Below are 14,820 nucleotides of genomic sequence, written 5' to 3'. Positions count from 1 at the left end.
GTAATATTATCCAGCTTGTTATGCGTTTTTTTCAGTGTAGAACCTGTGTTTTTCTATATTTAATTCACTGATCATGTAGATGTTCATAAAAGCTCAGAGGGTTACTATATCAGAAACAGAAAAACTGAAGAAAAAGTGTCTTTTTCAGCAAAAATATCACTAACTGAACATAAAAACAAGTGTCTCCATCCACTGTCATTGATCAAACTTCATGGGTTTTACTGGTGAATCAATGTTGTAGAAGATGATTGTGTTTCCATGTTCACTTCAGAGCCTCTGAACGTCCAAATATCTGATGACCATGAAAAGATGACAAACTGCATTTTACACCAATTATTTACATGTATTGACAGGATTAGTGGATCGATAGGTCTTAAACATTTTGTATCAGCAGAAGATTTTTGTCACCAGTGGGTGTTTGGGTCTTTATGGGTTAAAGGAGAAGAAATTCCAGAAATCCCCAAGATTTAAAAATAAATAAATAAATAAATAAATAAATAAATAAAAAAGTTTTTTTTTTCACTTTTGTGACAGGATGAACATGTTATGAGTTATCATGTTATCATCCTGTTATCATGCCTCTAACAGTTTTTATCCATTCAACTGGGTCTGTTCTCTATGTTCAAATCAGAACTAATTTTAACATTGCAACCAAATACAGAGTTAAAGTGTAATAATAATAATAATAATAATAATAATAATAATAATAATAATAATAATAATAATTTATATACAATACAATAATGATAATAATGACTTCCTGAGTAAATCATTAGTAGAAATAGAAGCTTAAAATGATAAACAGATAAAATTATTTCTGCAACATTCAGATTTTTAATTCATTGGAACAAGAAGACAGTACAATTAAAAAACAATTCTTTTACAACAGAGATCAAGAAATAGTTACATTCATCAATGACAGAGGAGATCTCTTGCTGTCTTAACACTGTTTGATTTCAGATGGGAGTGTATTGGCGTAAAGGTTATACGCAGCTCCACTGGGCTCTAGAAAACAGACAGGCATAAAGAAGAGGTTATAACATTTAAATATTTAAAAGTGTAATACACACAATTTAATGCAAATGCCCCCTCTTAAAAATCATATTGACTAATCTGGCATGTTTAAGTGATCATTTGACAAGGAAGTAAATAATGCAAATTTTTATATTGTTATTTGGTCTGGTCATTATTTATGTGTGAGTAACTGTGAAGTATATGCAAGAGTAACTACAGTATTTCTGAAATAAACAAGTGCTAGCTGTAGATATTGTAGATGTGATTAAAAATGCATTACCCTCAAAGCATTCAGGGATTTTGAGAACCCCATCAATGCACTGCGTTGACACTGCATAGCCACATTTCCCAGCTTTGTCCTTGCAGTAAACTGAAACAATTTCTCCATGTAGGAGTTTGTTTGGTTGTAGGTCTTCAATCCAGAGTTTTCGCCCTCTGTATAATATCCTTCCTCTCCGTATGTCAACCCGGCAAGGAGCTGTGAATCACAAAAAGAAGAGAAGCTTATTTAAACATTCAATAAAAAACTCCTGTTGAATTTATAGACCTCTGCACTACAGCTTCAAGTTGTACCCTTGCAGGACGGCTTCTCAGACCAATTCCCATTCTGTTGGCAGACAATTTGCAGATTTCCCTCCAGAACATAGTCACCATTGCAGCCATAGTTTACTGTGTCCATGAAGTCAAACTCCTCCTTGAGGCTGACTGACATGAAGCCTTCATTGATATTTTCTGGTGGAGGGCATGACACCTCTGTAACAGGGAACAAAATGAATTTCTGTCTTTGTTTGTGCACTTTCTCTTACACCGCTAGCTACCATTTATTTCACTTTCACAGAGCTGAATGGAAATAAACTGTACATTTTCTGCTGTATTCTACTAAATTTGCGAATGAATATTTATCATATCTTATTTTAAATTTGCAGAATGATATTATTATCAGTAGTGAATAAGAACTGAAATGGTGTACTGTAAATATTTCTCGCAGTGCCACCGATGCAATAGCTTTTACAGCCTCCTTACGTCGACATTCTGGTGTCTCGGTCCACTTCCCACTGGCGGTGCACTCTGCTCTTGCATTGCCAAACAGTGCAAACGGAGGCCGGCATCGGTATGTCCCTGTGACACCATAATCAATGGTGCCCCCTCTGATCAACCTGTCGTAAATTATCATACCGAACTGTGGGATTGGAGCAAGACCACAGGAAACAGCTAGAAGACAAAAGACAGGAAATGCCACTTGCTTAGAATGCCCTGTGTGTGTTTTTTTGTGTTAGTATGTATGTACTTAGTGTTTGCAAATGAGTGATTGCTTATTTATGGACAATGTTACAGAGAATACAAGGCTGAGCGACAGATTTTTTGTTAACTGCCTTTCTCGCATGAGCATCTTTCAGCTTTAATAATGTTGCTGATAATGGATGTAGTGGAGTAGAGTACATACTTACATTTGCACTCTGGAGTTGGTGCACTCCATGTTCCACTAGCGAGACACATTACAGTGGAAGCTCCATTCAAGACGTACCTGTAAAGGGAACTCATGTCATTTATTAGATCACTCTTGGACAGCAAATAAAAACAGAATTACACATGCATAATCATATAATTTATGTGCAATTTACTACATACATACATGTTGTACTATTCCACCACAAGATAGATCCAAAATCTCCATTCACACATAAGCAGAGATTTTAGCTGTGTTGAAGAGCCTGTACATCTACTTTTCCAGGCTTGAACAGATTTACCACCAAATGACCCTTACATATCACATAATGATATTTAAAGAAGTTTTACCCTTCATTACAGGTATAGTTGATTGTGCTCTGATACACTGTATCTTCATAGTACAATTCTCCATTGGACGGTGGATCAGGAGAGGGACACATTTTAGCTGCACATGAGAATACAGAGGAGATATGAATAGAAGGTCCACTGCATAATGCATTTATTTACATATAATACACACACATTAAATTGTGTATTTTATAGTTGTTTAGTTAAGTACACTTTTGTTTTGACACCTTAGTCACTTTGTGATCTATTAGAAATGATTATGTGCATCTAACTTGTCATTCACAGAAAACACTTTATTCTTGAATTCATATTGATATACTATGGCATAAAAGAGAAATCAGCCAAAAAAAAAAAAAAAAAAAAAAAAAAAAGGTGCCAGGCACAACAAACCCCACCCCTTGCACACATTGTAGCTTATTTTGGTATCGATCCAGCTGATGTCATCATGTCTATACATGTGCTGATGTCAGCATATCAATTGCTTCTATATATGTGCCAAGTTTGAAGCAAGTTGAAACAAATCTGATGTTTTTATAACATTTGAAATCTCACCTATTATAAGTAAATGGGAGGGAAAAAAAGATTTAAAAACTTCATTAAAAATTTGAACTTTGACCTACTTTTCCCAAAATGTAACCAGATCTATTCTGGGTCACTGGCAGTCTATAAACCCAATTTGGTATGAATTCAACCAATAGTTTTGCTGCCACAGACATTTAAAATTTCACCCATTATAGTAAATGGAAAATAAAATTATTTTAAAAATTCATAAAAAATTTGAACTTTAACCTACTGTTTCCAAAATGTAACCAGATCTATTCTGGGTCACTAGCAATCTATAAACCAAATTTGGTATGAATTCAACCAATAGTTTTGCTGGTAGAGTTTTAACAAACAAACAAACAAACAAACAAACAAACAAACCGAACCAAAAATGATACTTCTGGCTTCCCATTCAGTAAAAATAAAATAACTAGAAGCACTCGGAGAGCACAGACCTCCGCCAATGCTGATCAGTGGGCCCCCCCTTGGGCCTCCCCACCCCCGATCACCCCCAAAAGTTAATCATTTCTTCCTTATCCCATTTCCAACAAACCCTGAAAATTTCATCAAAATCTGTCCATAACTTTTTGAGTTATGTTGCATACTAACAGACAGACAAACAAACAGACAAACAAACAAACCCTGGCAAAAACATAACCTCCTTGGCGGAGGTAAAAATACTGTACAAAATACAATTTCCCCTACTTCTAAAGTATTCCAATTCTTTTGTATATGCATCAAAGACACCTGTAATGAGAATCTTTCAGGTATGCTATACAGTGCCTATTATCCGTCATATAGCCTAAAATAAATGGTGTTTTATTATAGTGATAAGGGGAAAACCACAGTAATTCTAAAAGATATTAGATATTTATTATAGATAAATGATAATATCTTCAAACTATGTTAATAATGAAATTTTTTTGAAAGTGTGTCTTAAAAATTCATGATTTCTCTAAACCTGATACATGTAAATCTGAAATACAAGCTGATCTGTCACAGAACAGAAGTCATTTCATTAAAATAATCGACACCCACGTATGCACATGAACTTGGTTTTCGTCCATTCGCCTCTGATAGTGCAAACAATTTTGCGAGGACCCAACAAGGAGGTGTATCCTGGTTTACAGGACAGCGCTACCTCCACACCAGGGCTGAAGTATCTCTGGAGCCCATCCATTTCAATGTTGGCAGCCATTTCAGGTCTCAAACATACTGGAACGACAAATGCCTTTGAATAAGAACACAATATGAAGCCTCAATTGCCTTTAAAAACATGATCTAAAAGATGCATGCTGTTTCTATGGGATGAAAAAAATCAAAGTTATTTTTTATTAATTATGTTCTACAAGACTTTATATTTAAAGTAAGATTAGGTTTTTCTCTTGTACAACAACATTCATTTTAGTATAAGATCTTGTCAGGTTTACATACTGGCTGAAATTTAATACTTTAATATCTTTTCATATGAGCTCCTTTTATATTTACAGAGAACTGACAATATTAAAAATCATATATCATTAAATAAAAGTAATGGCAGTCTTGCACAGAAATGAAAAATTTTAGGGGAAAACATTTTAATCAACAAATACTAATAGGACGGTACTTGCCAAGTGTCTACGTCCTTAACAATAAACAACAGTATTCTTTACTAGATGAGTTACTAGATGAGAAGCTTCAAATAATGCAGAAATAATGTCAGATACCATTGTCTTGCGCCGATATCATGATGATCAAAAATACAAATGGCCATAGTCGCAGCAGTAAAGTCAGCATGTGATCCATCCTGTGAATAAAAAGGTTCCTCAGATTTTTGTTTAGGCTTTAGTTCCAGTCCAGAAACTTTGTGTCCTGCCTCAGTCCTATTTGTGTCTTTAAAGGTAAACAGATAAGAGCAGAATGAACTGCTTACTGCGGATGTCTGTTTTTTTTTTTTGTTTTTTTAATCTGTATTAACCCCCAATGGCTTGCAATTCTTGTGAAATTTACTGGAAATGAAAGTAAATGTCCCAATAGTGGACTTTCCCATAATGGTGCAATATGATGACACAGCAGTATAACCTTTTTTTGTGCTTGTGTGATACCATGTAGCAGCTACGACTATATCATAAATAATTTACTGATTAACTATTTAAAGTAATGACTGTGTTTTTCCCATGTAAGTCTGCATGTGTTGCATGTGTTTCATGATGCTTTTTTGCTTTATTTGAACATAAGCAACAATTTCATGAAATGTGTCACATAATAAGACACAATGAGACCGCTGTATTATATGCCCGTATAAAATCAACTTCATGTTAAATGTTTGATGTGACTTTTTTTCTTGACATCTTGCCTTACAAAATGTGGAATGATTTGAAAAGTCCTAGAAAAACATGTCAGGTTCAGTGTCTCATTTACTGATCATGTTGCAAAGATCATTGCTCTACTGAAAACACAATTTTAAACCATTTATTTTTGGTTCTTTTTGTGCCTTTATTCAGTAGCAATCACAGGAAAAACAGAGACATGCAACATATATGACCCACACCAGGACGCAAACTGTTGCAAAAAGTTGTGATGCATAGTCCATGACTTTAACCACTTCAATATTTATTATTTTATTAGTTATTTTCACTTTTTGCATTGAGTAGTAATAGTTTTATTTAACATGTAATATGGGTACATATAATGTGAATGGCTCATCTTTTAGAGGTCATACAAAGTAACTGATACCACAGCTCGATGTAAATATTTTTCTTTCTCTGTTTCCTGATCTACAAGTTCTGAATTTGTTGCAGTAATAATTAATGCCTTCATCTATGTAGGTCTTGCAGTGCTTGAGGGAGTTGCAGGAGGTGAAGCAGCACACATGGCAATTTCTGATGGAAGAGTTTTGGCTCTTAAGTTGTACTCGACTTTGCCTGGTTCTAAAAGAAAGGAAAAGATGGTTTGTCAGCTGTAGTAATAATGTAGTCAGCATAATTTTAACTGAGTTCTTGGAAATCTGATGAGTTCTAGTTCCTAAAGTGTTATCCAAACAGATGTTGCGGAAATGTCCAGACATTATATTTATAGAAACTCACCCTCAAAGCATTCTGGGAGTGGGAGGACGCCATCATTGCAGGTGCTGGCTACAGGATAGCCACACTTCTCAGCTTTGTTCTTACAATAGAACACAACAGGCTCTCCATGGAGGACTCTGTTGGGCTTCAGGTCTTCAATCCAGATCTTCTTCGCATTGTAGAAGATGCGACCTCTTTTGATGCCAACTTTGCAAGGAGCTGTGTGGAAAATCAGAGGATGTAAAATTATATTATAATGTTGAAAAGTCACCTATAAATTTGCATCATGTTGTTCTTTTTTGTGTCATGTTGCCAATTTTTATTCCATCTCACAATGCTTAGGTCTTACAAAACATTCCAAACATATTTACTGACTGAATCTTTTGCACCAAAAATAAATAGTTTAAAGATTTTTTTTTTTATGACTCACCCCGGCAGACTGGCTTGGAGGTCCAGTTTCCTGTGTTTGTGCATTGTATCTCAGCTTCACCCTGCAGAACGTAATTCTCATTGCAGGCATATCTAACTTTGTCCTTGTAGCCATGTTGCCTCATTACAGCAAAGGTGATAAAACCATTTGGTATACCAGTTGGGATGGGGCAGCTGACATCTGGGACAAGGTCAAAAAGAAAGGAAAGAATTTATGGAAGGACAAGTAACAGAGACTCTAAACCCTGTCCATAACATATCACTAATGAGAGAAATGGTGGAAGTGGAGGAATAGGAGGTCATAGTATGTTTACCTCGACACACTGGTGGCTCTGGGACAGTTCCATTAGCCGAGCAGGATCCCCTCTCAAAACTCGGTGCTTTCGGTGGGTTACACTCATATGTCCAGCCTTGTCCATACCTGGTGGTTGTTCCAGTAACTGGCTTGTCATGAACAATTCTTCCATCTGCTGGTGGCCTGGGCAGGGGGCAATTTACAGCTGCAAGAAAGGCAACAAAAGTCTTATAGTCTTTCTATTTCACTCTGTTAGTTTTAAAAATGTTAAATCAACAGTAACTTAATATCAACATTGGTGTAAGTGCCATGCATTATGTGTATGTACTTTACCTGAACACACAGATACATACTCTGTTGCCCGTAAAGTTGGAATAAGAGATTTTTTTTTTTTTTTTTTTTTTTTACCTCTTCTCATGAAATGATTGTGACGTGATTTATTCTTGATAGATAAAATGTAACTGGGACTCTGTTCAAAGGTGACTGATGTGTAGAAATAAGAGTAAAAAGAGGAATGTGACTGTCCGTCCGTCCGTCCGTCCATCTGTCCATCCATCCATCCATCCATCCATCCATCCATCCATCCATCCATCCATCCACTGCTTATCTGGGGCCGGGTCATGAAGGCAACAGTCTAAGCAGGGATGTCCAGACTTCCCTCTCCCCTGTCACCTCCTCTAGCTCTTCCAGAGGGATCCTGAGGCATTCCAAGGCCAGCCAAGAGACATACGAGGGCTGTTCAATAAGTTCATGGCCTCACCCAGAAATACTGGTTGTTATAATACAGGATGTTACATTCTTTCGTGATGGGATAGTGATGCTTGAACATCGATGGACCAAGTGCATTGCTGTAAATGGAGATTATGTTGAAAAATAAAATATAAATTATCAGTCTGTGTTGTTCTGTTCTGGGTGAGGCCATGAACTTATTGAACAGCCCTCATAGTATCTCCAGTGTGTCCTAGGTCTTCCCCGAGGCCTCGTCCTGGACATGCCCAGAACAGGCATCTGAAATGCCCAAGCCACCTCAGCTGGCCCCTCTTATTGTGGAGGAGCAGCAGCTCTACTCTGAGCTCCTCTCTGGTGACTGAGCTCCTCACCCTATCTCTAAGGGTGCGCCCTACCACCCTGTGGAAGACACTCATTTTGACCGCTTGCATCCAGGATTTGTCCTTTCAGTCATGACCCAAAGATTATTAGCTGAGCCGAAAGGCGAAGCTCTCAATTTTCCGGCCAGTCTACATTCCTGCTCTCACCTATGGTCATGAGGAATGTATCTGAGAACAAAGTTATTCCAATTTCATGGGCAGCAGTGGATATACTACATTATACTTGTACTGCACAACATCTCAGAGGCAATTATTATACTTCTCATCCCACTATCTTTGTCCAACTCCTTGAGCCTGACAGCTTTTCAGATGACTTTCCCCACTTTTCTGTCCAGGGAAAACCATTACTGACCAAATGTATTGTTTTTGAATATTTGTGATAAAAGTGTATAGGATGAGAAATTACTCTTCTTTCAGAATATATACGGACAAAAAATACAATGTTGGATTCACTGTCTCGAGCTGAGCTTTTTCTGAGCTTATGAAAAATTGACTCATTAGAGATACGTGACTTTCACAGAACTTATCCGACAGACTATGCCTCACTGTATATTAAACTCGCTGATTGCATAATGTAGTTAACATGAGGTCAGGGATTTTTACTTATCATACTTTGAATAGAGTTGGATCGGCGCTTTTAAAGGACCTGAACAGTTCTTCCACTGCTACAATCAGTCATTTATTCTTCTGACTGTGCATAGAGTACTGTATTTTATCCTCACCTACCTTTGCAGGTAGGTGGTGGATTGCTCCAGGTGCCATCATGTAAACATCTGCTCTCATTCGCTCCCTGCATGATGTACCTGAAGAAGAGCTCCCATTAGTCTGAAACTCCATGACACAGGTCTGTAGTTGCACATATATCAGTGTCATTTAACCTTACCCATCATCACATGAGAAGTTAAGCACACTCTTAAATGGAGCTTCCGTCCTTCCCATAGCTAATGGCTGCAGAGGTCCGGGGATCGGACACATCCTGGCTGCAGAAAAGACATTACAATGACAAATACACTGACATTTTACACATGAGTAATTAAAGAGCCAAGTTAGGTCTCACTTTATATATGTAATTTTTACTTTGTATGCTTTATCTTCTCTTTTTTTTCTATTATATTTGATGTTTATTGTCTTGTGCTGCTGTACATTTGAATTTCCCCCTTGGGGATCAATAAAGTATGTCTCATCTTATTCAGTAATGCTTTTTATAAAAGAATACTTACCCAATACTTACTACAACTTCTACTACTACTACTACTAAAACACCTTTTTTAGAGATTGCTCAACATATGCAGTACTTGAGCAGAAAAATCTAATAAAATAAAACATAAATCCCCCCATCCCCATGTCCACCCCAACCCCAAATTAAAATTAGTTGTTTATGCATACCATTTTGACTAACTGATTACTCGTGCACATCACAAGTAGTTACCATTAACTAGTTGCATATTAGCAGATATATTCCTATTCATTGGCTCTATATTTGCTATCACAAATCCCAAATTAATGTTGTATTATACTTAAGTATATTATAAAATTTACCTTCAATAGCCTCCTGATTATTGCTTATTGATAGTAAAGAAAAAAAGGTGAGTCTTTGTGAGCTTTGTTCAGTATATGGCCTTATAAAGTTGAAGTAACATAAGAATAGTCATTCTCACACAACAGCATTTAAAAATAGACCATGTACTCTTGCACAAGAAAACAGAAAACTGTAAATGTCAATAGTGCCCAAACAATTCTAAAATTAGTCTTTCTGCCTCAGAACACATTTACCATTCTAACTTGAGGCATTACTCATAATTAATTAACTAGTATTGATGCTTACTCATAGTAAATTAGTTAATATGCCACAAATATACATGCTAACAAGAAACTGTTTCATTGTAACTATGTGTACCTTAATATTATGTGTGTATTCTGTTGTTGCCTCAGATATAATGTCCACAATGTAAACTTACGAGAACATGCCAGGTCAGAGCTTGTCCATTCTCCTGTGGCGGTACAGCTGATCCTACGGGGAGTTGTCGTTGAAGGCAGGTACCCCATTTCACATGTAAGCGTCACCTCTTCTCCAACCTCAAAAACACGCTTCAGGGCTGATTCATCAATCCCATCGGTGATAGGTGGGCGGCCGCATACTGGTTGATTAAAAAAACACAAAAAACAAACAGATTACATTAAACAGTTTGCAATAATAGCCTGAGACACAACAATGTAGACTGTATTCACCTCTTCTCATGTGACATTTATTCTTGATAGATAAAGTGTACCTGGGATTCAGTATGCAATCAGGTTGAAGGTAATTACTGATGTGTATAAATAGGAATAAAAAGAGGAATGTGTCTGAAAACAAAATTATCCCAACTTTATGGGCAACAGTGTATTTCACACAATGCAGTTACATTTTGAGTTCTTCCAAGAAATGTATTTTCCCAAAGAGTATGACTTGCAGTAGTAATATTTTTACTGCCCCCAATAATATATCTCATCATGTCATCTTTAAAATAATTAACTTTGTAGTCAAAATTAAAAGATAATTAAGAACCAGAAAAGTAACCAGATGAAGGGCAGACTCACAGCCAATCAAACATAAACACAATTAATAATTTCAAGCTTAAATCCAAATCTTTCTCCTCTCTTTTACCTTTCTTGGATGATACACTTGTATAAAGGACCATGTGACCAAGCAGAACCAAAACCCATGTCGGAGCCATCGTCTTAGAAGTGAATCCTCCTCGGGGGTCACCTGGGTCTTGGTGGGGACCGGGCTAACATAAGGGCTGCTGGGTAACCGTCCCTGGCTAGCATGATCCAATCAGATAGCAGTGTGAGCTCCTATTGACTCAGCTCAAAGGTTGTAACTTCTGCATATTTACACAGAGTTGATCAATAATCTTGATTTGGTAAAGGCAGACACATGGCTTGATAGAAACTCTTAAATAATGAGAGATCCATGTGAATGCTGAGCAGATCAGACTAGATTTTTTAAAAATATATATACAGGGTGGGGAAGCAAAATTTACAATGAACATTTAGTTGTTTTTTCTCAGCAGGCACTACGTCAGTTGTTTTGAAACCAAACATATATTGATGTCATAATCATACCTAACACTATTATCCATACCTTTTCAGAAACTTTTGCCCATATGAGTAATCAGGAAAGCAAACGTCAAAGTGTGTGATTTGCTGAATGCACTCGTCACACCAAAGGAGATTTCAAAAATAGTTGGAGTGTCCATAAAGACTGTTTATAATGGAAAGAAGATAATGACTATGAGCAAAACTATTAGGAGAAAGTCTGGAAGATACTATTAAAGAAGAATGGGAGAAGTTGTCACCCGAATATTTGAGGAACACTTGCACAAGTTTCAGGAAGCGTGTGAAGGCAGTTATTGAGAAAGAAGGAGGACACATAGAATAAAAACATTTTCTATTATGTAAATTTTCTTGTGGCAAATAAAGTCTCATGACTTTCAATAAACTAATTGATCATACACTGTCTTTCAATCCCTGCCTCAAAATATTGTAAATTTTGCTTCCCCACCCTGTATTATTTGGAGTTTTCATAGCACAAATACTTACAATACAAACAATACAATACACAGACATATACTATACATATACATAACGATCTTTAACCTCTACCCACCCACACCCCACCCCCACCAACAATCCCATGCATCCTCATGTACAGATTTGCATTCAGTGAACATGAAAAGAATCTACAATTTGCAGCAAAAAACGAGAAAAAAAAAGAGGTTAAAAAAAAGAAAGGGAAAGAGGAAAAACATTCCTCAGTGTCATTACTCCTCCCAATCATCTGCAGACAGATCCGATTAAATTGAACTTTTTTGACGTCTGAAAATCCTCCCTCAATTGCTATAACTTCACCAGTGGAAAAACACATCTTTTATAATGACATATTGCAATGGGCTGCAATGTGCTGAACAGTGAAGTGAAGGTCTGCGCATCAGTAGGTTTCTGAAAGCATTTATTTATTTATTTATTTATTTATTTAATTTATTTTTACTGCTCTTAATACATCTCTATAATCACTGAAAATATGCCATTTCAAACCAGGTTGCTGACACAAATACTTTCCTTCATGAGGTGTTTTCAACTCTATTTTACCTATTGGTTTTGTTACTTATGTGCTTTATACTTCATGTTATTCATCTACATCGTAATTGCTTCTCTCTCTCTTTTTTTTTTTTTGCAATTTCATTCTTCTTGGTGATGAAAAATATGACTAAAATTCCGATGTCCAGAATGTTTTTGATCAGTATCGCAGGGAACACTAGAGGAGTTTCGCAAATATTTGTTTTTTACATAGGATGAAATAGCTGAGCTGCTCTGTGGGTGAGTGAACCTGTGGTAATTGGCAAAGAGCCTGAGAAACAGCAAAATGAGTTCTCAAACCCTAACAGCTGAACTGAAAGACATCTTTTTCAGAATGCAGTGAAGGACATCTGAGACAGCTTCATAAATAATTTAAGTAGGATATAACTCTGATTTTGCTCAACAAAGTCATGCTTCACATTACAGATGGATGACAAATTTAACCCATAAAGATCCAGTGCTACTTTTGTGGCATTTCCAAAATACTTTTTTCCTCTATATTCAACTTTTCTTAACCCTTTCATGCATAGTGGTCACTCCAGTGGACAGCTCATGTCCCGCTGTTCTCTTGTATATTCATGGGTTTGGTTGTTCTAGTTCCATATCAGCCGACACAATGGACGATTATGCATCATCCCAAACACTGCAACTCATACCGTTACAGTAACTTTGGTGTTCTTGATAAACCTGATCTGCACTAACTTGTTTGAGTGTAAATGACTTGCTAGTTGTTATTAGACTGTAATTAACGGTTTTCTTAAACAAAGAGGTTTTTTTTTTTTTTTTTGCATATTATGTCCATGAAGTGAGTAATAAGTAGTATTAGAATATGTTAGAATGTAAAAAAACATCAGATTAGCTGCATTAAAAATGTTGTTATTTCATAGTTTTCACACAGTATATCACTTTCTGATATTGCGTTTTAAATACATGTTTCTTTGCTTCAGAAATTAAACGCATGGTCTTCTAATGAGTGGACATTTTTATAACTCCATAAGAAATAGGTTCATTAAAAAATTTCAATCACATTGTTTTTTTCATGCCTAAAGAGGAATAAAAACACTCAGGAAAAAACATCTCAACTAAGGTTCTCATAATTCATTCATCAAAGGATTAAAGGGGTCATACTTTGCTAAACCCACTTTTATTAGTCTTTGGTTCATTTATTGGTGTATTTAGACCCTTATAGTTTATAAAGGTTGAATTGGAACCCTCCAGGTGCTGCAAAGCTATCTTTATATTCATTTTGGCAAAAATCGAGTGGATTTCTACAACCTGTTTTAATTCCTATGTCTATAACTAGTTATATCATGACATTTGCACATTTAAAGTCAAGACTACGGACGAACATTTCTCCAAGTACGCCATATTTGTTTATCAGCAGCAGCAGTTGTAGTCCATACTGAAAATATGTCCAAACTTTGAGTCAGTTACCTAAAATGTTCAGTTGTTGGTTGAACGGGATAGAGCAGCACAACCAACAACCTGGAGGGGATGGGGCCTGAAGTGGCTCATTTACATTTAAAGGGCCAGCGCTCAAAATGACCTTTCTGGTGTCATTACTCAGAAATAGGGTTGAAGATGAACCTGTGGAGTTTAATGAAGAATTCAGACCCAAGCATAGCATTTACAGTTTATGTAGACCACAGAGAAACGTTTTAAAATGCATAATTCCATTTAAAAAAGTCAAATATCACTCCTTTAAGTGACTGATCACCATTTATTGTAATATTATCCTCTGTATTTATTTATTTATTTATTTATTTTCTGTGTAAATCATGCATTTCCTATATTTAATTCACTGATCATTTAGAAGTTCATAAAAGTTCAGAATAAGTTATGGGTTTTTATATCAAAAACAGAGAAAACTGAAGAAAAAGTGACTTTTTCAGCAAAGATATTAAACTTAACATAAAAAGAACTGTCTCCATCTATTGTCATTGATCTAACTCCATGGGTTTTACTGGTGAATCAATGTTGTAGAAGATGACAGTGTTTCCATGTTCACTACAGAGCCTCTGAACGTCCAAATGGGTCATATCTGATGACCGTGAAAAGATGACAAACTGTATTTTACACCAATTAATGTATTTCAACATATTAATAGATTTAGTGGTTCAGAAGTTATTAAACAGTTTATATCAGTAGATGTTTTTGGTTACCAGTGGCTATTTGGATCCTTTTTTCTTTTTTTTTTTTTTCAACTTTATTTATAGAACATTTGGAACATTTTAGCCAGACAGTGTGATGCACAGCATAGGATGGAACAATACAGAATAAACATCGATTGTCACATCTGAAAGTCAGCTCCCTTCCCACCCACCACCCACCACCCAAGGCCAAACACTCAAAACCCAAATAAAGGACAAGGAAATAGCTAAAGAAAACAGCTGGTTGGATCTTTATGGGTTAATGAAAAGCCAAAAATTCTACAGTGTTGGGCCATTACATGCATTCAGAGCAGCTTCAT

General features: G+C 36.1%; 2 protein-coding genes across 2 annotated transcripts; both read right to left on the bottom strand.

Annotated features, from left to right (window-relative positions):
- Positions 1–817: 817 nt before the first annotated feature.
- On the bottom strand, positions 818–5,280 carry LOC115420860 (beta-2-glycoprotein 1-like). The gene is made up of 8 exons (XM_030136429.1): positions 5,061–5,280; positions 4,393–4,569; positions 2,812–2,908; positions 2,463–2,539; positions 2,038–2,226; positions 1,588–1,767; positions 1,295–1,492; positions 818–1,005 (listed from the first exon to the last, which is right to left on the bottom strand). Exons 1-8 carry the CDS (start codon positions 5,137–5,139, stop codon positions 941–943), a joined length of 1,062 nt encoding a protein of 353 aa, XP_029992289.1. The 5' UTR covers positions 5,140–5,280; the 3' UTR covers positions 818–940.
- Positions 5,281–6,153: 873 nt separating this feature from the next.
- Positions 6,154–11,101, bottom strand: LOC115429320 (beta-2-glycoprotein 1). The gene is given in 8 exon segments (XM_030148656.1): positions 6,154–6,263; positions 6,420–6,617; positions 6,829–7,008; positions 7,142–7,327; positions 8,958–9,034; positions 9,115–9,211; positions 10,190–10,369; positions 10,876–11,101. Coding segments are annotated over 8 exon segments (1,254 nt in total).
- Positions 11,102–14,820: the final 3,719 nt, after the last annotated feature.

The sequence above is a fragment of the Sphaeramia orbicularis genome, chromosome 1, assembly GCF_902148855.1.
Source record: "Sphaeramia orbicularis chromosome 1, fSphaOr1.1, whole genome shotgun sequence".
Taxonomy (NCBI): Eukaryota; Metazoa; Chordata; class Actinopteri; order Kurtiformes; family Apogonidae; genus Sphaeramia; species Sphaeramia orbicularis.
The sequence above is the reverse complement of the archived record's forward strand: the minus strand, read 5'-3'. Positions and strand labels throughout refer to the sequence as shown.

What these genes read in the sequence shown, in the direction of transcription:
- LOC115420860 (XM_030136429.1), bottom strand. Translation starts at nt 5,139, where the DNA reads ATGGATCACATGCTGACTTTACTGCTGCGACTATGGCCATTTGTATTT. An exon ending in GATATCGGCGCAAGACAATG is followed by an intron (nt 4,570 to 5,060) that starts GTATCTGACATT and finishes TTGTCGTTCCAG; the next exon opens with TATGTTTGAGACCTGAAATG. An exon ending in ACCAACTCCAGAGTGCAAAT is followed by an intron (nt 2,227 to 2,462) that starts GTAAGTATGTAC and finishes TTTGTCTTCTAG; the next exon opens with CTGTTTCCTGTGGTCTTGCT.